This window comes from Salmo salar, chromosome ssa01, assembly GCF_905237065.1.
Source record: "Salmo salar chromosome ssa01, Ssal_v3.1, whole genome shotgun sequence".
Lineage (NCBI taxonomy): Eukaryota > Metazoa > Chordata > Actinopteri > Salmoniformes > Salmonidae > Salmo > Salmo salar.
In genome coordinates, this window is record NC_059442.1 from 17849295 (window position 1) to 17872348 (window position 23054).

Below are 23054 nucleotides of genomic sequence, written 5' to 3' on the forward strand. Positions count from 1 at the left end.
GAGAGATGGGGTAGGGAGGGAGAGAGAGATGGGGATGGGGGAGAGAGAGATGGGGTAGGGAGGGAGAGAGAGATGGGGATGGGGAGAGAGAGATGGGGATGGGGAGAGAGAGATGGGGATGGGGAGAGAGAGATGCGGTAGGGAAGGAGAGAGAGATGGGGATGGGGAGAGAGAGATGGGGATGGGGAGAGAGAGAGAGGATGGGGATGGGGAGAGAGAATGGGGTAGGGAAAAATGGGGATGGGGAGAGAGAGATGGGGTAGGGAGGGAGAGAGATGGGGATGGGGGAGAGAGAGATGGGGTAGGGAGGGAGAGAGAGATGGGGATGGGGGAGAGAGAGATGGGGATGGGGGAGAGAGAGATGGGGTAGGGAGGGAGAGAGAGATGGGGATGGGGGAGAGAGAGATGGGGATGGGGGAGACAGAGATGGGGATGGGGGAGAGAGAGATGGGGTAGGGAGGGAGAGAGAGATGGGGATGGGGGAGAGAGAGATGGGGATGGAGGAGAGAGAGATGGGGTAGGGAGGGAGAGAGAGATGGGGATGGGGGAGAGAGAGATGGGGATGGGGGAGAGAGAGATGGGGTAGGGAGGGAGAGAGAGATGGGGATGGGGGAGAGACAGATACAGAGAGAACAACTGTAAGCCATACGCTGTTCTTTCATTCTACAAAGGCATCCGACAAGATCCTGCATGAGTACAACAACCAAACTGTTTATTATTCTGTTCTGTTCGATCTTGTGGGTGCATGTGTGTGTGTGTGTGTGTGTGTGTGTGTGTGTGTGTGTGTGTGTGTGTGTGTGTGTGTGTGTGTGTGTGTGTGTGTGTGTGTGTGTGGGCTCATGTGTATCTACCTCTGCGAGTGTGCCCAGTCTACGTCAGGGCGTGTGTATTTTGTGTTCTGGGTGTAGGTGCTGCTCAACACACTGGCTTTAGGCCCCTGCTCTTCATAGAGCTCTGGAGTAGAGGCCCTGAGACAGAGAGAGACAAAAATATATATATAGAGAGAGACAAAGATAGAGAGGGACACAGAGAGAGAGAGAGGAGAGAAAGACAAAGTGAGAGAGAGCGACAAAGAGAGAGAGAGAGAAAGACAAAGCGAGAGAGAGAGAGACATTAACAACAACAACACACACATCAGATGAATGAGAGAGAATAAGGAGGGTGCGACTGATAGGCCCCGTTCACCACGGTCATTACTCCACAGAGACAGAGAGCATTGTGGGAAAAGATGATTTACTGGAGCGTTTCCAATACGGAGGACACAGAGCTGGCATTCACACACACACACACACACACACACACACACACACACACACACACACACACACACACACACACATTAGACAGACACTGGTTACTTCAGGCTTGTTTACCCAGTCTCAGCCAGCACCCAACTAGCACAGGGATGCATGCGCGGGGGGATACACCGAAAAAAGGTCTCTTGCTGTTTTTCACACACACACACACACACACACACACACACACACACACACACACACACACACACACACACGCGCGTTGTACATGAGTGTAAATAGTGTTGATGTAAAGAATATATGAACTGTAATCACCTGGTGGCGTTGTTATCGTGCTCTTGCTCCTCATCAGTGCTCATATCGATGGTGAACATGTCCTCATCCTCTGAGTGCTCCTCACTCTCCTCCCGCCTCCCTCCTCCGCTCTCCCGCGCCTTCTTCCTCCTCTTCCTCCTCTTCTTCATCATCATCCCTCCTCCTCCTCCTATGGTCTGCTGGGAGCTCAGGGTCTGGACCGAGAGGGAGGTGGGGTCAGAGAGGCGAGACATGCCCTTCCCCAGCTGGGCTTCCATTAGCCCCGCCCCCTGGGATACAATAGGTGATGTTGCCAGGTAGGACGGAATCCCTTCCTTTTGGAGACAGGAAATAGAAAACAGGAGGTGAGGTCATGATGAAACATGAACGACTTGTTAAGTAATCAGCCATGGAAGTACATTTTGACCAAATATTATAAGATAGTATAACATATTCAGCTCTTCTAATCTTCAAGGTACACCAGGTGAGTAGACTGACTGGCCAATCAGTAACATGAATCAGCCAATGAACTATCAGATTCCGATAAGCAGTAGCATGTGAGCCCTCCAGGCCTGCAGTTGAATAGTCCTGACCTGCAGATACATGATGGCGCCGATGGAGATGGCAGCATCGCGACTAGCTCTTAAGCAACTCTGCAGTATTTTGTTTGTTTATGTACAATTATTTACGTTATTTGCTCAGGAATTGTTTGTTTTGAGTCATTACATACAGCCGGGAAGAACTATTGGATATTAGAGCGACGTCAACTTACCAGAACTACCAGCATTACAACCAGGATTACGACTTCCCTGGAGCGAATCTTTTGTTTGCTCTCCCCAGAGCAATTTAACTTATTCCAGATGCTGATCCAAAACAACACCAGCGCAGGAGAGGTACTCGGGGCGGTCTTCTGGTCTGACTTAGGAAGTGTGCACACCACCCACTGCTCCCGAGTATTTTACTCGCTAATGTCCAATACCTGGATAATATAATTGATGAGCTCAAGACGAGAGTTGCTTTTCAGAGAGACACCAGGGATTGTAACATGCTCAGCTTCACGGAAACATGGCTCTCTTGAGATATACTGTCTGACTCTATAAAGCCAGTTGGTTTCTCAGTACATCGCGCCGACAGGAACAAACATCTCTCCGGGAAGCAGAAAGGTGGAGGTATATGTTTTATGATTAACCTGTTTAGGATTGGGGGCAGTATTGACACGGCTGGATAAAAAACATACCCGATTTAATCTGGTTACCACTCCTACCCAGTAACTAGAATATGCATATACTTATTACATATGGATAGAAAACACCCTAAATTTTCTAAAACTGTTTGAATGGTGTCTGTGAGTATAACAGAACTCAAATGGCAGGTCAAAACCTGAGAGATTCCTTTACAGGAAGTGGCCTGTCTGACCATTTCTTGAACTTCTTTTCCATCTCTATCATTTACTAAGGATCTCTGCTCTAACGTGACACTTCCCACGTCGTCCATAGGCGCTCAGAGCCCGGGAAAAAACAGAATGTCGTCATTCCAGCCCCAGGCTGAAACACATTATCGCCTTTCTCAAGTGGCCGATCAAGGGACACTGGGCTTAGGCGCGTGACCCGACCGCCCCCGCCTTTGGGATTTTTTCCTCTGTTTGCCGAAAAGGAGATTCCCTGTCGGAATATTATCGCTTTTCTACGAGAAAAATGGCGTAAAAATTGATTTTAAACAGCGGTTGACATGCTTCGAAGTACGGTAATGGAATATTTAGAATTTTATTGTCACGAATTGCGCCATGCGCGCGACACTTCTTTACTATTTCGGATAGTGTCTGGAACGCATCGAACAAAACGCCGCTATTCGGATATAACGATGGATTATTTTGGACCAAACCAACATTTGTTATTGAAGTAGCAGTCCTGGGTGTGCATTCTGACGAAGACAACAAAAGGTAATCAAACTTTTATAATAGTAAATATGATTATGGTGAGTGCTAAACTTGCCGGGTGTCTAAATAGCGAGCCCGTGATGCCTGGGCTATGTACTTAGAATATTGCAAAATGTGCTTTCACCAAAAAGCTATTTTAAAATCGGACATATCGAGTGCATAGAGGAGGTCTGTATCTATAATTCTTAAAATAATTGTTATGCTTTTTGTGAACGTTTATCGTGAGTAATTTAGTAAAATGTTAGCGAATTCCCCGGAAGTTTGCGGGGGGTATGCTAGTTCTGAACGTCACATGCTAATGTAAAAAGCTGGTTTTTGATATAAATATGAACTTGATTGAACAAAACATGCATGTATTGTATAACATAATGTCCTAGGGTTGTCATCTGATGAAGATCATCAAAGGTGAGTGCTGCATTTAGCTGTCCTCTGGGTTTTGGTGACATTATATGCTGGCTTGAAAAATGGGTGTCTGATTATTTCTGGCTTGGTACTCTGCTGACATAATCTAATGTTTTGCTTTCGTTGTAAAGCCTTTTTGAAATCGGACAGTGTGGTTAGATTAACGAGAGTCTTGTCTTTAAATAGCTGAAAAAAGTCATATGTTTGAGAAATTGAAGTAATAGGATTTTTAAGGTTTTGAAAATCGCGCCACAGGCTGCCAGTGGCTGTTACGTAGGTGGGACGAATTCGTCCCGCCTAGCCCAGAGAGGTTAACGACTTATGGTGTAACTGTGATAACATACAGGAACTCAAGTCCTTCTGTTCACCCGACCTAGAATATCTCACAATCAAATGCCGACCGTACTATCTCCAGAGAGAATTTTCATCAATAATAGCCACAGCGGTCTATATCCCCTCCAAGTGGATACCACGACGGCCCTCAAAGAACTTCACTGGACTTTATGCAAACTGGTAACCACATATCCTGAGGCTGCATTTATTTTAGCTGGGGATTTTACCAAACAAATTTGAGGAAAAGGCTCCCAAAAATCTATCAACATATTGATAGCTGTAATCGCGCTGCTAAAACCCTCGACCGTTGCTATACTACCTTCCAGAATGCATATAAGGCCCTCCCCCGCCCTCCAATCGGCAAATCGGACCACGATTCCATCTTGCTCCTCCCCTATAGGCAGAAACACAAACAGGAAGCACCCGTGGTGAGGACTATTCAATACTGGTCTGGCCAATCGGAATCTATGCTTCAAGATTGTTTTGATCACGCGGACTGGGATATGTTCAGAGTAGCTTCAGATAATAATATCGACACATATACTGATACGGTGAATGAGTTAATCAGGAAGTGTATAGGAGATGTTGTACCCACTGTGACTATTAAAACCTACCCCAACCAGAAACCATGGATAGATTGGAATATTCGCGCAAAACTGAAAGCGCAAACCACCGCATTTAACCAGGGCAAGAAGACTAGGAATATAGAAGAATACCCTAGACCCACTTCAATTTGCTTACCGCCCCAATAGATCCACAGACGATGCAATCGCCACCACACTGTACATTGCCCTGTCCCATCTGGACAAGAGGCATACCTATGTAAGAATGCTGTTCATTGACTATAGCTCAGCATTCAGCAACATAGTACCCTCCAAGCTAATCATTAAGCTCAAGGCCCTGCATCTGAACCCCGCCTTGTGCAACTGGGTCCTGTACTTCCTGACGGGTCGCCCGCAGGTGGTGAAGGTAGGAAACAACACCTCCTCTTCACTGATCCTCAACACTGGGGCCCCACAAGGGTGTGTGCTCAGCCCCCTCCTGTACACCCTGTTCACCCTCGACTGCGTGGCCATGCACGCCTCCAACTCAATCATCAAGTTTGCAGACGAAACAACAGTAGTGGGCTTGATTACCAGCAACGATGAGACAGCCTACAGGGAGGAGGTGAGGGCTCTGGGAGTGTGGTACCAGGAAAATAACCTCTCACTCAACGTCAACAAAACAAAGGAGATGATCGTGGACTTCAGGAAACAGCAGAGGGAGCACCCCCCTATCCACATCGACGGTACCGCAGTGGAGAAGGTGGAAAGCTTCAAGTTTCTCAGCATACACATCACTGACAAACGGAAATGGTCCACCCTCACAGACAGTGTGGTGAAGAAGGCGCAACAGTGCCTCTTCAACCTCAGGAGGCTAACGAAATGTGTCTTAACCTGTTGGGGCTAGGGGGCAGTATTTGCACGGCCGGATAAAAAACACACCCGATTTAAACTGGTTACTACTCTTGCCCAGAAATGAGAATATGCATATAATTAGTAGATTTGGATAGAAAACACTCTAATGTTTCTAAAACTGTTTGAATGGTGTCTGTGAGTATAACATAACTCATATGTCAGGCCAAAACCTGATAAGATTCCATACAGGAAGTGCCCTGTCTGACAATTTGTTGTCCTTCTGTTGCATCTCTATCGAAAATACAGCATCTGTGCTGTAACGTGACATTTTCTAAGGCTTCCATTGGCTCTCTAAAGCCGCCAGAAAGTGGAATGGGGTGTCTGCTGTCTCTGGGCAAAGAACAGCAGGAGAGTTTGTAAGTGGTCAGCCTGGGTACAGTGAGACTGAGATGCGCGTTCACGAGACTACTCCATTTTTTTCTTTCAGCCTTTGAATGAATACAACGTTGCCCGGTTGGAATATTATCGCTATTTCACGAGAAAAATAGCATAAAAATTGATTTTAAACAGCGTTTGACATGCTTCTAAGTACGGTATTGAAATATTTTGAATTTTTTTGGTCACGAAATGCACTCGCGCGTTACCCTCGGATAGTGACCTGAACGCACAAACAAAACGGAGCTATTTGAATATAACTATGGATTATTTGGAACCAAAACAACATTTGTTGTTGAAGTAGAAGTCCTGGGAGTGCATTCTGACGAAGAACAGCAAAGGTAATCCAATTTTTCTAATAGTAATTCTGAGTTTAGTGAGCCCCAAACTTGGTGGGTGTCAAAATAGCTAGCTGTGATGGCCGAGCTATGTACTCAGAATATTGCAAAATGTGCTTTCGCCGAAAAGCTATTTTAAAATCTGACACCGCGATTGCATAAAGGAGTTCTGTATCTATAAATCCTAAAATAATTGTTGTGTATTTTGTGAACGTTTATCATGAGTAATTTAGTAAATTCACCGGAAGTTTTCGGTGGGTATGCTAGTTCTGAACATCACATGCTAATGTAAAAAGCTGTTTTTGGATATAAATATGAACTTGATTGAACAAAACATGCATGTATTGTATAACATAATGTCCTAGGAGTGTCATCTGATGAAGATCATCAAAGGTTAGTGCTGCATTTAGCTGTGGTTTTGGTTTTTGTGACATATATGCTTGCTTTAAAAATAGCTGTGTGATTATTTTTGGCAGGGTACTCTCCTGACATAATCTAATGTTTTGCTTTCGCTGTAAAGCCTTTTTGAAATCGGACAATGTGGTTAGATTAACGAGAGTCTTGTCTTTAAAATGGTGTAAAATAGTCATATGTTTGAGAAATTGAAGTTATAGCATTTTTGAGGTATTTGTATTTCGCGCCACGCGATTCCACTGGCTGTTGACTAGGGTGGGACGCTAGCCCAGACAGGTTAACACCTAAAACCCTCACAAAATTTTACAGATGCACAATTGAGAGCATCCTGTCGGGCTGTATCACCGCCTGGTACGGCAACTGAACCACCCACAAACGCAAAGCTCACCAGAGGGTGGTGCGGTCTGCCCAACGGATTATCGGGGGCAAACTTCCCGCCCTCTTGGACACCTACAGCACGCAATGCCATAGGAAGGCCAAAAAGATCATCAAGGACATCAACCACCCGAGCCACTGCCTGTTCACCCCAATATCATCCAGAAGGCGAGGTCAGTACAGGTGCATCAAAGCTGGGACCGAGAGACTGAAAAACAGCTTCTATCTCAAGGCCATCATACTGTTAAACAGCCATCACTAGCACATTAGAGGCTGCTGCCTATAGACATGGATTAGGAATGGATCACTAGCCACTTTAATAATGTTCCGTATCCAGCATTACTCATGTCATATGTATAAACTGCACTCCACACTATTCTATGGTATCTTAGTCACTTTTAAATTGTGTTTACATATTGCATCACCCATTTCATATGTATATACTGTATTGTATTCTATACTACACCACTGATTGTTAAACAGCCATCTCCAGCACATCAGAGGCTGCTGCCTATAGACAGAGATTAGGAATCACTGACCACTTTAAGGAAATGAAATACTAGCCACTTTAATAATGTCTCTGTATCCAGCATTACTCATCTCATATGTATAAACTGTACTCTATACTATTCTACGGTATCTTAGTCACTTTAAATGTTTGTAAATATTGCATCACCCATCTCATGTGTATATACTGTATTCTATACTATTCTACAGTATCTTAATCATTTAATGTTTACATATTGTGCATTACTCATCTCATATGTATATACTGTACTCTATACTATGCCACTGTATCTTAGTCCAATGCCGCTCTGACATATATGTATATATATTCTTAATTCATTCCTACTTAGATGTACGTGTATTTTGGGTATATGTTGTGAAACTGTTAGATATTACTGCACTGTCAGAGCTAGAAACACAAGCATTTCACTACACCTGCAATAACATCTGTATGTGACCAATAAAATGTGATTTGATTGGATGTGTAGTAAGCTAGGCACCCTCCAATACTGTCTGAATAGGAGGTCTATCCCTGTGAGGGATCTAGGGGTTTAGGAACACACACAGGTGGTAAAGATTTCCTCTGCTAAGGAAATACACTAGGAACACATGTGGTGTGTGTGTGTGTGTGTGTGTGTGTGTGTGTGTGTGTGTGTGTGTGTGTGTGTGTGTGTGTGTGTGTGTGTGTGTGCGTGCGTGCGTGCGTGCGTGCGTGCGTGCGTGCGTGCGTGCGTGCGTGCGTGCGGTAGCAGGAAGCCTAGCAGCCAGTAACAGAAAGGTTGCTGGTTTGAATACCCACGCTGACAAGGTGAAACATCTGTTGATGTGCCCTTTAGAAAGGCACTTAACCCTAATTATCTCCAGGGGAGCAGTACTACTATAGCTGATCCTGTAAAACAACACACTTCACTGCACCTATCTATGGCTGATCCTGTAAAACAACACACTTCACTGCACCTATCTATGGCTGATCCTGTAAAACAACACACTTCACTGCACCTATCTATGGCTGACCCTGTAAAACAACACACTTCACTGCACCTATCTATGGCTGACCCTGTAAAACAACACACTTCACTGCACCTATCTATGGCTGATCCTGTAAAACAACACACTTCACTGCACCTATCTATGGCTGACCCTGTAAAACAACACACTTCACTGCACCTATCTATGGCTGATCCTGTAAAACAACACACTTCACTGCACCTATCTATGGCTGATCTGTAAAACAACACACTTCACTGCACCTATCTATGGCTGATCCTGTAAGACAACACACTTCACTGCACCTATCTATGGCTGACCCTGTAAAACAACACACTTCACTGCACCTATCTATGGCTGACCCTGTAAAACAACACACTTCACTGCACCTATCTATGGCTGACCCTGTAAAACAACACACTTCACTGCACCTATCTATGGCTGATCCTGTAAAACAACACACTTCACTGCACCTATCTATGGCTGATCCTGTAAAACAACACACTTCACTGCACCTATCTATGGCTGATCCTGTAAAACAACACACTTCACTGCACCTATCTATGGCTGACCCTGTAAAACAACACACTTCACTGCACCTATCTATGGCTGACCCTGTAAAACAACACACTTCACTGCACCTATCTATGGCTGACCCTGTAAAACAACACACTTCACTGCACCTATCTGGTGTTCGTGACAATAAAACTGTGTGTATGTTAGGGGCGGGCAACTCGATTCAACCGCGGGACGATTTTTGCCAGAGCGGATGGTTGAGGGGCAGGAACATAATTATACAAATGTGTACACTGCAACTGACCACAACTAAGCCCCAGAAGAGATTTTATTGGAAAATAACAATAAGTTCATCCCTTGATTACATTGAGACCTACAGTCTGTGAATACATGAACAGATTCTCTGAATTAAACTCGTTTTCACCCTCAACATTCTCTATATCTATATATACTGAACAAAAATGTAAACGCAACATGTAAAGTGTTGGTCCCATGTTTCATGAGCTGAAATAAAAGATCCCAGAAATGTTCCCTATGCACAAAAAGCTTATTTCCATAAAATGTTGTGCAGAAATTTGTTTACATCCCTGTTAGTGAGCATTCATCCACCTGACAGGTGTGGCATATCAAGAAGCTGATTAAACAGCATGATCATTACACAGGTGCACTTAAGAATGATGGAGGCCACTGCGTTCTTGGGGACCTTCAATGCTGCAGACATTTTTTGGAACCGTTCCCCAGATCTGTGCCTCGACACAATCCTGTCTCAGAGCTCTATGAACAATTCCTTCGACCTCATGGCTTTGTTTTTGCTCTGACATGCACTGTCAACTGTGGGACCTTACATTGACAGGTATGTGCCTTTCCAAATCATGTCCAATCAATTGAATTTACCACAGTTGGACTCTATTCAAGTTGTAGAAACATCTCAAGGATGATCATTGGAAACAGGATGCACCTGAGCTCAATTTCGAGTCTCATAGCAAAGGGTCTGAATACTTATGTAAATAAGGTATTTCTGTTTTTATACATTTGCAAAATGTTCTTAAAACTTGTTTTTGTTTTGTCATTATGGGGTATTGTGTGTACATTGATGAGAAATTAATTGTATTTAATCAATTTTAGAATAAGGCTGTAGTGTAACCAAATGTGGAAAACGGGAAGGGGTCTGAACACCTTCCGAATGCGCTCACAATTTAAGAACCTGAGGCATACTGCAATGACTATCAAACTGCACGACACACTGACACACACATGTCTACACACAAGGCCACATGCAGTCATATGCACATGCCCACAGAAAAGCTAATAGCAGACCAAATAAATGGCTGTACGGACAGACATATTAGCAGCCAGCGCTCTGGACACAAGATGTCAGGTCACATCACTCATCTTAACATCCTGAAACCTACATCATCATTATAATGTCATGCATATTCATGATGCCCAGTCCACATGGGTTTATAACACACGTGAATCTGGGAGAGGACATACCCCTGAAAGTGTGTGTTTGTGGTGTGTGTGTGTGTGTGTGTGTGTGTGTGTGTGTGTGTGTGTGTGTGTGTGTGTGCTGTGCAGCGGAATGTAGAAAAGGGAATTTTCTGTCCATAAATAGGGTTGTTATTTTTGTCTGGGTCAAAGAGGAGGATTAATCCCAGAGGAGAAACAAGATCTCACAGTACAACCAAAACACACACTGTAAACTGAAGAACTCACTGGACGTGGAAAAGATATACAGCCACTGTCAGGAACAGCTCAATAGTGATACTTAGAACATGTTTCTGCATGAAATCCCTTGGTTGTTAGAGGGGAATAGACTAGTACAGGGTGGACGAGAGGAGGGGAGGGTGAGAGAAGAGGGGGGAGTAAGGAAAGAGGAGACATGAGAGGAAAGGAAAGGTGCCGTTGTAGCAGGGTGGAGAGGAGAGGAGAGAAGAGGAGAGGTGAGAGAGGATGTAGCAGGAAAGTGGGGTGGAGGGAGGAATGGGAGTCCGACTCAGACAGTCACGACAGCCCAGTTAATCTAAACTCCAGATTCTAACAGCTCTGGTTTAATCCCTCACTGGATAAAAGACCAATCATCATCCCTCCATTTATCATCATTCTTCTCCTTCTTCTTCTTCTTCTTCTTCTTCTACCTCACCATTATTCATTCTCTCTTCTCCTCTCCTTTCCCATCTTCTCTTCTCTTCTCCTTTCCCATCTTCTCTTCTCCTCTCTTATCTTCTCTTCTCCTCTCCTCTTCTCCTCTCCTATCTTCTCTTCTCCCCTCCCCTCCCCTCCCCTCCCCTCCTGTGTGATGTTATTACTAAGGCCTGAGAGCTCGGTGTAGCAGTTATTCTGAGAGCTCAGAGAGCCACATACTAGATGAATAATAGAGTGACACTAAGAGTGAGGTAGTTAACTTATAAAAACACAATCTGTAGACTTTACATCAAACATAACTGTTCAATTGGGCATTTCCCCTTACTAATGGTTATGAATTGAGTTTACATTTGCTGATCCTAGTAAATGTCATTATCATAGGATTATTTATAGGACTCTATTATAGAATCTATGAGATCTATTACAGGATTCTTTCTCGCCTCCTGTCGCCTAAAATGGTATCTCAAAGTTCACACTAGCACACTATTTAGTATGCATGGCTTAGGTGTATGCATAGCGAGTGCATCACTTCATACTAAGCAGTGTGAGATCACATCACTGGGATTGAGTTTCTATCTTAAATCTTTTGGCCATGACCCCTGATTGATTCTTCCTGGTTCTTGGCCAGGCTGTGTGTGTGTGTGTGTGTGTGTGTGTGTGTGTGTGTGTGTGTGTGTGTGTGTGTGTGTGTGTGTGTGTGTGTGTGTGTGTGTGTGTGTGCGTCCTCATTGTTTGTTTCCAGGGAACACCGCTCACATTACTGAACATGCACCAAGTCAGTTCACTAGGCTACAGTCTTAGGAAAAAAAAGGTTATATTTATACCTAAAATGTCTCTTTGGCTGTCCCCATAGGAGAACCCTTTGAAAAATCATTTTTGGTTCTAGGTAGAACCCTTTACACAGAGTTCTACATGGAACCCAAAATTGTTCTACCTGGAACCAAAAAGGGTTCTACCTGGAACCAAAAAGGGTTCTACCTGGAACCAAAAATGGTTCTACCTGGATCCAAAAAGGGTACTCTTATGGGGGCAGCCGAAAAACCCTTTTGGAACCCTTTTTTTTAAGCGTGTACTTTTTCTACTCTCTCTCTCTCTCTCTCTCTCTCTCTCTCTCTCTCTCTCTCTCTCTCTCTCTCTCTCTCTCTCTCTCTCTCTCTCTCTCTCTCTCTCAATTTAATTCAATAAAATGTCAATTCAATTCAATGCAAAGGGCTTTACTGGCATGGGAAACATACGTTTACATTGCCAATGTCACGACTTCCCCCGAAGTCGGTCCCTCTCTTTGTTCGAGCAGCGTTCGGCGGTCGACGTCACCGGCCTTCTAGCCATCGCCGATCCACTTTTCATTTTCCATTTGTTTGTCTTTGTCTTACACACCTGGTTTCACTCCCCCAATTACCTGCTCATTATTTAACCCTCTGTTCCCCCATGTTTGTTTGTGAGTGATTGTTTCTATGTAGGTAGGTCCGTTATTGCGGGCTGTTTTTGTATTGGATTTATTAATTATTGAGTAAAATAAGTTTATTTACTCTTATCTGCTGTCCTGCGCCTGACTCCTATACACCAGCTACACATAGACCTCTTGACAGCCAAAGCACATCTTGTCTCTCTGTTTTCTCTCTGTTCTCTCTCTCTTCTCTCTCTGTTCACTCTCTCTGTTCACACTCTCTGTTCTCTCTCTCTGTTCTCTCTCTCTGTTCTCTCTCTCTGTTCTCTCTCTCTGTTCACACTCTCTGTTCACACTCTCTGTTTTCTCTCTGTTTTCTCTCTGTTCTCTCTCTTTTCTCTCTCTTTTCTCTCTGTTCTCTCTCTCTGTTCACACTCTGTTTTCTCTCTGTTCTCTCTCTTCTCTCTCTGTTCTCTCTCTCTGTTCTCTCTCTCTGTTCACACTCTCTGTTCACACTCTCTGTTTTCTCTCTGTTTTCTCTCTGTTCTCTCTCTTCTCTCTCTGTTCTCTCTCTCTGTTCACACTCTGTTTTCTCTCTGTTCTCTCTCTCTGTTCTCTCTCTCTGTTCTCTCTCTGTTCTCTCTCTGTTCTCTCTCTGTTCTCTCTCTGTTTTCTCTCTCTGTTTTCTCTCTGTTCACACTCTGTTCACACTCTGTTTTCTCTCTGTTCTCTCTCTCTGTTCTCTCTCTGTTCTCTCTCTCTGTTCTCTCTCTCTGTTCTCTCTCTGTTCTCTCTCTGTTCTCTCTCTGTTCTCTCTCTGTTTTCTCTCTCTGTTTTCTCTCTCTGTTCACACTCTGTTCACACTCTGTTCACACTCTGTTCACACTCTCTGTTCTCTCTCTCTGTTTTCTCTCTCTGTTTTCTCTCTCTGTTCACACTCTGTTCACACTCTCTGTTCTCTCTCTGTTCTCTCTCTGTTCTCTCTCTCTGTTCACACTCTCTGTTCTCTCTCTGTTCTCTCTCTGTCTCTTTAAGTTTTGTGTGACATTCAGCACATGTTGTCCTGTGAACAATATGGTTTCAGGGGCCATGGTTGAGTGTGTGTGTGTGTGTGTGTGTGTGTGTGTGTGTGTGTGTGTGTGTGTGTGTGTGTGTGTGTGTGTGTGTGTGTGTGTGTGTGTGTGTGTGTGTGTGTGTGTGTGTGTGTGTGTGTGTGTTGGTGTGTGCATGTGTTTGTGGTTGTGTGTGTACATACCAGTGTGTTCTCTGTCTCCTTGACGAAAAAGGCCTCTCCGTTCTCCCCCAGCTTCATTTGTAGACTCACAGGCTCTCCATTGATCTCTATGTCCACCTGAGACACAGATGACACCAACCGTCACTATACCTTCCAATCTCACTCCATCCATCCCTCTCTCTTTCCTCTGCTCTACCCTCCATCCATCCCTCTCTTTCCTCTGCTCTACCCTCCATCCATCCCTCTCTTTCCTCTGCTCTACCCTCCATCCATCCCTCTCTTTCCTCTGCTCTACCCTCCATCCCTCTCTCTTTCCTCTGCTCTACCCTCCATCCATCCCTCTCTCTTTCCTCTGCTCTACCCTCCATCCCTCTCTCTTTCCTCTGCTCTACCCTCTATCCCTCTCTCTTTCCTCTGCTCTACCCTCCATCCCTCTCTCTTTCCTCTGCTCTACCCTCCATCCCCCTCTCTCTTTCCTCTGCTCTACCCTCCATCCCCCCTCTCTCTTTCCTCTGCTCTACCCTCCATCCCTCTCTCTCTTTCCTCTGCTCTACCCTCTATCCCTCTCTCTTTCCTCTGCTCTACCCTCTATCCCTCTCTCTTTCCTCTGCTCTACCCTCCATCCCTCTCTTTCCTCTGCTCTACCCTCTATCCCTCTCTCTTTCCTCTGCTCTACCCTCCATCCCTCTCTTTCCTCTGCTCTACCCTCTATCCCTCTCTCTTTCCTCTGCTCTACCCTCCATCCCCTCTCTCTTTCCTCTGCTCTACCCTCCATCCCTCTCTCTTTCCTCTGCTCTACCCTCCATCCCCTCTCTCTTTCCTCTGCTCTACCCTCCATCCCTCTCTCCCTTTCCTCTGTTCTACCCTCCATCCCTCTCTCTCTTTCCTCTGCTCTACCCTCCATCCCTCTCTCTCTTTCCTCTGCTCTACCCTCTATCCCTCTCTCTTTCCTCTGCTCTACCCTCCATCCCTCTCTCTCTTTCCTCTGCTCTACCCTCCATCCCTCTCTCTCTTTCCTCTGCTCTACCCTCCATCCCTCTCTCTCTTTCCTCTGCTCTACCCTCCATCCATCCCTCTCTTTCCTCTGCTCTACCCTCCATCCCTCTCTCTTTCCTCTGCTCTACCCTCCATCCCTCTCTCTCTTTCCTCTGCTCTACCCTCCATCCATCCCTCTCTTTCCTCTGCTCTACCCTCCATCCATCCCTCTCTTTCCTCTGCTCTACCCTCCATCCCTCTCTCTCTTTCCTCTGCTCTACCCTCCATCCCTCTCTCTTTCCTCTGCTCTACCCTCCATCCATCCCTCTCTCTTTCCTCTGCTCTACCCTCCATCCCTCTCTTTCCTCTGCTCTACCCTCCATCCCCTCTCTCTTTCCTCTGCTCTACCCTCCATCCCCTCTCTCTTTCCTCTGCTCTACCCTCCATCCCTCTCTCTCTTTCCTCTGCTCTACCCTCCATCACCCTCTCTCTTTCCTCTGCTCTACCCTCCATCCATCCCTCTCTTTCCTCTGCTCTACCCTCCATCCCTCTCTCTTTCCTCTGCTCTACCCTCTATCCCTCTCTCTTTCCTCTGCTCTACCCTCCATCCCTCTCTCTCTTTCCTCTGCTCTACCCTCCATCCCTCTCTCTCTTTCCTCTGCTCTACCCTCCATCCATCCCTCTCTTTCCTCTGCTCTACCCTCCATCCATCCCTCTCTTTCCTCTGCTCTACCCTCCATCCCTCTCTCTTTCCTCTGCTCTACCCTCCATCCATCCCTCTCTCTCTTTCCTCTGCTCTACCCTCCATCCCCTCTCTCTTTCCTCTGCACTACCCTCCATCCCTCTCTCTTTCCTTTGCTCTACCCTCCATCCATCCCTCTCTTTCCTCTGCTCTACCCTCCATCCCTCTCTCTCTTTCCTCTGCTCTACCCTCCATCCCTCTCTCTCTTTCCTCTGCTCTACCCTCCATCCCTCTCTCTTTCCTCTGCTCTACCCTCCATCCCTCTCTCTTTCCTCTGCTCTACCCTCCATCCCTCTCTCTCTTTCCTCTGCTCTACCCTCCATCCCTCTCTCTTTCCTCTGCTCTACCCTCCATCACCTCTCTCTTTCCTCTGCTCTACCCTCCATCCCTCTCTCTTTCCTCTGCTCTACCCTCTATCCCTCTCTCTTTCCTCTGCTCTACCCTCCATCCCTCTCTCTCTTTCCTCTGCTCTACCCTCCATCCCTCTCTCTCTTTCCTCTGCTCTACCCTCCATCCATCCCTCTCTTTCCTCTGCTCTACCCTCCATCCATCCCTCTCTTTCCTCTGCTCTACCCTCCATCCCTCTCTCGTTCCTCTGCTCTACCCTCCATCCCTCTCTCTTTCCTCTGCTCTACCCTCCATCCCTCTCTCTTTCCTCTGCTCTACCCTCCATCCCTCTCTCTTTCCTCTGCTCTACCCTCTATCCCTCTCTCTTTCCTTTGCTCTACCCTCTATCCCTCTCTCTTTCCTTTGCTCTACCCTCTATCTCTCTTTGTATTCGTACTACGCTATCTCCATCTCCACCCCTCCAATCTACCATCATCTGTCTCTCCCATCTACCCCTCCTTCTCTATTTGTTTCTTTCCATGTTTCTCTCTTCTCTCTACAATAAATATTTCTCTCAGCAACTCATTGTCCATTCTGTCTGTGTCAGCTCAGGTCAAGGACAACTACAGGTATACGTGGCAGAAAAATGAATGATTCATTTATCTCTCTCCCTTCATCCCCTTTTCTCCCTCTCTCTTTCTGTGTGCTAATTTCCATATAAACTGAGCCATGATGACCCTCCCTCCTTCCAGTACTGTAAGCACCCTCTTCTACCCAATGCTCCTTTACCCAGACCCCCCCACCGCACACAGCCTCCCTGTGTCCTCTCACCACTTTCTCACGGGAGCGCAGCACGCCCATCTTGCCGAAGCGAACGTGGAAGGGCGAGCACTGCAGGGTGCCGTCGGGCTGACGCACCACGATGACATCGATGCAGCCCGACAGGGTGGCCGGGTTCAGGCCCCGGTACAGCTCCTTCACCTGCACAAACACCTGGCCTGCCAACTGGCCCACGTAGTTCATGGTCTGAGACTGAGGGGGTTAGAGGGTGGAGGGCACAGGGATGAGGGGAGAGAGTTGGGGACAGGGATGAGGGGAGGGAGGAGAGGGATGAGGGGAGAGGGATGGGGTGAGGAGAGGGGGAAAGGAAGGGGGAGGGATGAGGGGGAGAGGGATAGGAGGGAGAGAGAGAGAAAGAAAGAGAGAGAGAAAGAAACTAAATATTTAATTTCCCAAACGCTTGAGAGGCAATCTGATGATGATTCTTGATGATCGTGTGGAGTGATGAGGGCATATCAATAGAATCTAGATGACATTACGATACACCAGACTGATGTTATTGCCTGGATGGATCAGCCCAGATTTCTCTCTGACTCTCTAACTGTGATTAACATTCCTCTCTGATCGCCTGTCCTCAATCCCCGCACATCAAGTCTTTATAAGGCTTTTTACTCATACATTTGTCACATAGTGCTGAACAGCAACCAACTGGGCCTCCAAAGCCCCACTGCTCTGTGCAGCAGAAACAAAGGAATAGGGCTGGAATTGCATAATACGGTGCCTGCAATAAACACACTGACATTCAAACACATGCCTGCTCTCTGCATATCACACACACACATATATACACACACACAGACACACAGACACATGCACGAACACGCTTGGTGCCCAGTGCGCTCTACTGCGCTGGCATCTGAATGGGGATGAATCTACATGCCATGCCAGTCTCTCAGTCACAGAGAAGGCAGCACCACTAACACCTTCTGACTCGAACCAACAGGGCCCAGGGGAGGGAGAGGAAACCCTTTCACTGGAAGCCCAATGTGAACAAAGTTACGATTCAGACCTAACTATTCAGTAACAGTACAAAAGACAGAGACAAAATGTGCACTATCCTGTATTGCAAAAGTCTTAACCACAACCCTACAATTATTTTTGGTAAAATCTTTTGGTAAAATGGCCCTAACAATGCAACACAGTGAGAGGAAGAAGGCTTGCTTTGTTGGCTGTAAACTCTCTTGATATCCCCCTGTTTCTGCTGAGTCAGGGACACACACACACACGTGCCTAGACAGATGGCTTAATAACCTGCTAACAGGATGTTACTTCTCCTGACTCATGATCGTTATTTCTTAACCCCCATCAGTTACCCGGTTCAGAGAGGGCTATCTACTGGAATGTACTGACATATTCACCCACAGAGAGACAGACCTACTGATCGTTTTCTCCATGCCTGGACACCTGATACTACTGTATATTAGGGCTGGGCGATATGACGATATATATCGTGTGACGATAGAAAAACGTCTATCGTTTTATATTATGCTCTATCGTTTATTTTGTTGTGTCGCAAACCGTACTCTTTCCGGCAATATTTTTTGGCAATTGAACGACGCTTTGCGTTCTTGCACATGTACGGTGTGGAAGGAAATTTGTAACACAAACAAACATGGAAGAGAGTGAACGTGACAAAGAGCACAGAGACACGGAGCTTGTACCTAAAATAGGGGCAACTTCGGTCGCATGGACGTGGTTTGGGTATGAAAAGTCTGACACGGACCAGAAAACCGTCCACTGCAAAATATGCCGCAGGCCAGTCCCAACAACAGGCTCAAACACCACTAACCTCTTTTACCACCTATGCAAAAATCATGTGAAACAGTACAGAGAGAGTCTAACGGATGAGACCCCAAAAAGTACAGTCGAGTGCTCAAAACTGACCCTCGACTCAGACGTTGAAGAGGCTTTTTCCCGCGGTACACCATATGGTAAACCACGAAGATGGAAGGAGATAACAGCTGCCGTTACGACTTACATCTGCAAAGACATGGGCCCAAATTACACGGTGGAGAAACAGGGGTTTCGTGAGTTGGTGCTAACACTCAAGCCAAGGTACCAAATGTAAATTGATATGTGACATGTATTAATTCCAAAATAATATGCAAAACAGGCAAGCCCCCAAATATATATATATATATATATATATATATATATATATATATTTTAGGCCTATATTTATTTTGTTTGCAACTATAGTTGAAGTGTTTTCTATTTACCTTTTTAGATTTTATACATTCATATTTTATATTTTGTTACATGCTTAATTGAACATTTGCACAGGTTCTAAATAAAATAAATAATCAAATATGAGTAATTACATTTTTATTTGTTGAGTATAATTCAAAATGTAATAAGAAATATGCCTTGACATGTGGTCATTTTATGTACTCTATTTATTCATTGAATTTACAGAAAATGTGCTATATCGTGATATGTACCGTTATCGGGATATGAAATGACCTATATCAGGATATGAGATTGTGGCCATATCTCCCAGTCCTACTGTATATGTTCAAGGAGGAATAGACAATAGAATATATTGAGGTAAAGTATGGATGTTTGAATCTATGAATCCTGTTTTTCATGTTGTCATTTTCAGATGTATTTTCTCATATTGTATTCCATTCTGAAAATAACCAGTTTAATCTTTGCACTTGATTACACAGTACATACCTGACTAACATACTTAAACAGTATGCAAACAATGGAAGCATAAAGTCTCTCTCTCCCTCTCTCTCTTTCTTGCCCTCTCTCCCATCATGCCCCACCTCTCTCTCCCTCTCTCCCATCATGCCCCACCTCTCTCTCCCTCTCTCTCCTCACGCCCCACCTCTCTCTCTCTCCCTCTCCCTCTCTCTCATCATGCCCCACCTCTCTCTCCCATCATGCCCCACCTCTCTCTCCCTCTCTCTCCTCATGCACCACCTCTCTCTCCTCATGCCCCACCTCTCTCTCTCTCCCTCTCTCTCCTCATACCCCACCTCTCTCTCCTCATGCACCACCTCTCTCTCCTCATGCCCCACCTCTCTCTCATCATGCCCCACCTCTCTCTCCCTCTCTCGTCTTGCCCCACCTCTCTCTCCTCATACCCCACCTCTCTCTCCTCATGCCCCACCTCTCTCTCCCATCACGCCCCACCTCTCTCTCCTCATGCCCCACCTCTCTCTCCCTCTCTCATGACGCCCCACCTCTCTCTCGTCATGCCCCACTCTCTCTCCTCATGCCCCACCTTTCTCTCGCTCTCTCTCCCCATGCCCCACCTCTCTCTCCTCATGCCCGACCTCTCTCTCCTCATGCCCCACCTCTCTCTCCTCATGCCCCATCTCTCTCTCCTCATGCCCCACCTCTCTCTCCTCATGCCCCACCCCTGTCGCCCTCTCTCTCCTCATGCCCCACCTCTCTCTCCTCATGCCCCACCTCTCTCTCCCCATGCCCCGCCTCTCTCTCCCTCTCTCTCCTCATGCCCCACCTCTCTCTCCTCATGCCCCGCCTCTCTCTCTCGTTCTGTCTCCTCATGCCCCTCCTCTCTCTCCTCATGCCCCACCTCTCTCTCGTTCTCTCTCGTCATGCCCCACCTCTCTCTCGCTCTCTCTCGTCATGCCCCACCTCTCTCTCGTTCTCTCTCGTCATGCCCCACCTCTCTCTCGTTCTCTCTCGTCATGCCCCACCTCTCTCTCGTTCTCTCTCGTCATGCCCCACCTCTCTCTCGTTCTCTCTCGTCATGCCCCACCTCTCTCTCTTGTTCTCTCTCCTCATGCCCCTCTCTCTTGTTCTCTCTCGTCATTCCCCACCACTCTCTCTCGTTCTCTCTCCTCATGCCCCTCTCTCTTGTTCTCTCTCGTCATGCCCCACCTCTCTCTCGTTCTCTCCCAATTCCCCACCTCTCTCTCTCTTGTTCTCTCTCGTCATGCCCCACCTCTCTCTCCTCATGCCCCACCTCTCTCTTCTCATACCCCATCTCTCTTTTCTCATGCCCCGCCTCTCTCTCCCTCTCTCCCTCTCTCCTCATGCCCCACCTCTCTCTTCTCATGCCCCACCTCTTTCCTCATGCTCCACCTCTCTCTCCCTCAATGTGACAACACTACAGAGCCGTGGCATTTCAGAACAATTACATAATTACCCCACCCCCCACTGCCGCACTCCCGACACATTCTGCCATCCCTACTAATACAAACACAAGGCCACTTGTTAAAGGAACTCATTCAGATGAAAAGTTTCCTCCACTCCCCCCTCAAGGACATAAACATACTTCCTGGTTTACAACCAATCACAAGATACTCACAATATAGGCCCAGGGTTAGGGTTAATAAAAGAAAACTACACAAACCCTAGATCAGGCGTAACTTAATCCTACTCCACAATGTAAGACACATGTCACAGTAGTACCATTACATCCTAGTGACACTCAGATTAGAGGTGAGGTTTAGGTGCCCATTCACTGACAGCCAGGTCGGGGAGAAAGGTAACCTTTAATACAGTCACTCCTTTCATAGGATTAGTCAATAACTGCATTAACTGTACCTAGTTTATCATCTTATCTCACCTAACAGACACCACACACGCACAGAAGCATGCACACACACATAAACATGCACACACACAACAACATTCCCATTTGCTGAGGATCTTATTGATATACTAGAAGTATACACACACTGGTTGAATCAACATTGTTTCCACGTCATTTAAATGAAATGATGTAGAACCAACATGGAATAGATGTTGAATTGATGACTGCCCATTGGGTTATGACATAACGCTGCCAAATGAATGGGCAGTGCGAACACATTCAGGTGGTCACATTTGTCCAACACGGGCCCTCATCAACGGCATGTATTCCAAATATGTTTCAGATATATTTTCATTATATGCCACTGGAATAATTGTTAGCTATGCTGATGCATAATGTTCTGCAGCAGAAGACAGGCATGACCTGATATAAATTGCTGTTTCAAACACCGCACAGGCAGAATCTTTCACATTCTGACCAGTTTACAACGCCTAAATAACGACTTTGTGAAAACGATCTGTTGTTGTGTTTATGTCCATAGCCTATTTCAGTCTCCATTGTATCATATGAATATAACTGAAATCTCAACATGCACCCCTTAGCATAATGCCTGACAATTGCTTCAAAAACAAACTAGGCTAATCACAATCCAAGCAGAGATGATCTGGGTGCAGCTATCCGTTGATAACAAATTATAGACCACAGAAATATTAAGAATATCATATTGATAGATAGCTTAAAATTCACAAACATATTCATACATACATTATTGACGATGATTTGTCACTTCAGGGTCTTGTCGTCATACAAATACCTTCCGTTGTATAGGTAAAGCTGTTTTTCTTTTTCCAATTCACTATTACATTGCAATAGCGAACAGAACCTTTCCCGACATTTGATCTGCGGTTTGGCGGTGTGTTAAAGCGCTGAGATGATAATCCTGTCACTGAAGAGAGAGAAAAACACCCTACACTCACTCCGCTGGTGACATATCACGTTATAAACCCTCACCAGGACCAATGAGAGATCAGACCACCCATAACAGTGAGAAGAGTACAACTGCAGCCCGCAATTCGGGGTGTTCCTGCATGTGGACTTTCCTGCATGTGGACTTTCCTGCATCTGCAGGAACCCGTCATTATATTTCTATTGTCATTCTGTAAACTATGACTCCAGTACATCGGCGGAATGCAGGGGCGCTCCACTACAGTGGATAGCGGTAATGCATCATAACTGCAGATAAACCCTACATAAAAAATATCTAGTTAGCAACGAGTGGCGGGGACGACCAGTAGACAGCGTGTCCTTCATCCCCGCCTGTCTGGCAGTTTATCCCAGCAGGCGGGAGGGACACCGTGTGTTAGCTAACTACGGTGTGCTGTACTAGCAGGGGGCGACCGGTAGACTGTGTCCTTCGCACCCGCCTGACGGGCATTGTTTTCCCGCAGTTCTGTTAACGATAGTGAGGGCAGGTGTTCGGCAGGCGGGGGCGAAGCACACTGTGTACCGGTGTCAATCTCACGAGCTAGTTTAGAGGACTCTGGTATAGGCCCCTACTGTGTTTGCGAACATTGCCGCACGAGGGCGATGCGGGCAAATTGGTGACAGAACAAGGGGGAGTTGTTATAGAACTGCAGAAAAAAGCCTCTATTCACATGCTGCTTATGAACGCATTTCACACTACTTTTGCATTATAATTCG

At 46.0% G+C, this 23054-nt stretch overlaps 1 protein-coding gene across 4 annotated transcripts in view; it reads right to left on the bottom strand.

Moving 5' to 3' along the window:
- lpin1a (lipin 1a) overlaps nt 1-22803 on the bottom strand; it is a 36595-nt gene extending 13792 nt beyond the window's left edge. Inside the window, exons 1-5 of one of the 4 annotated variants that reach the window (XM_045714788.1) lie at nt 22119-22803; nt 16832-17032; nt 13978-14073; nt 1572-1885; nt 852-968 (exon numbers count right to left, since the gene is read on the bottom strand). In XM_045714788.1, coding sequence (XP_045570744.1) covers nt 852-968; nt 1572-1885; nt 13978-14073; nt 16832-17023 — 719 coding nt within the window. In that variant the 5' untranslated portion in view covers nt 17024-17032; nt 22119-22803. The remainder of the gene's footprint in view (nt 1-851; nt 969-1571; nt 1886-13977; nt 14074-16831; nt 17033-22118) is intronic. The other 3 variants (XM_045714790.1, XM_045714778.1, XM_045714780.1) reach the window with 3 other exon arrangements.
- Between the last annotated feature and the right edge of the window lie 251 nt (nt 22804-23054).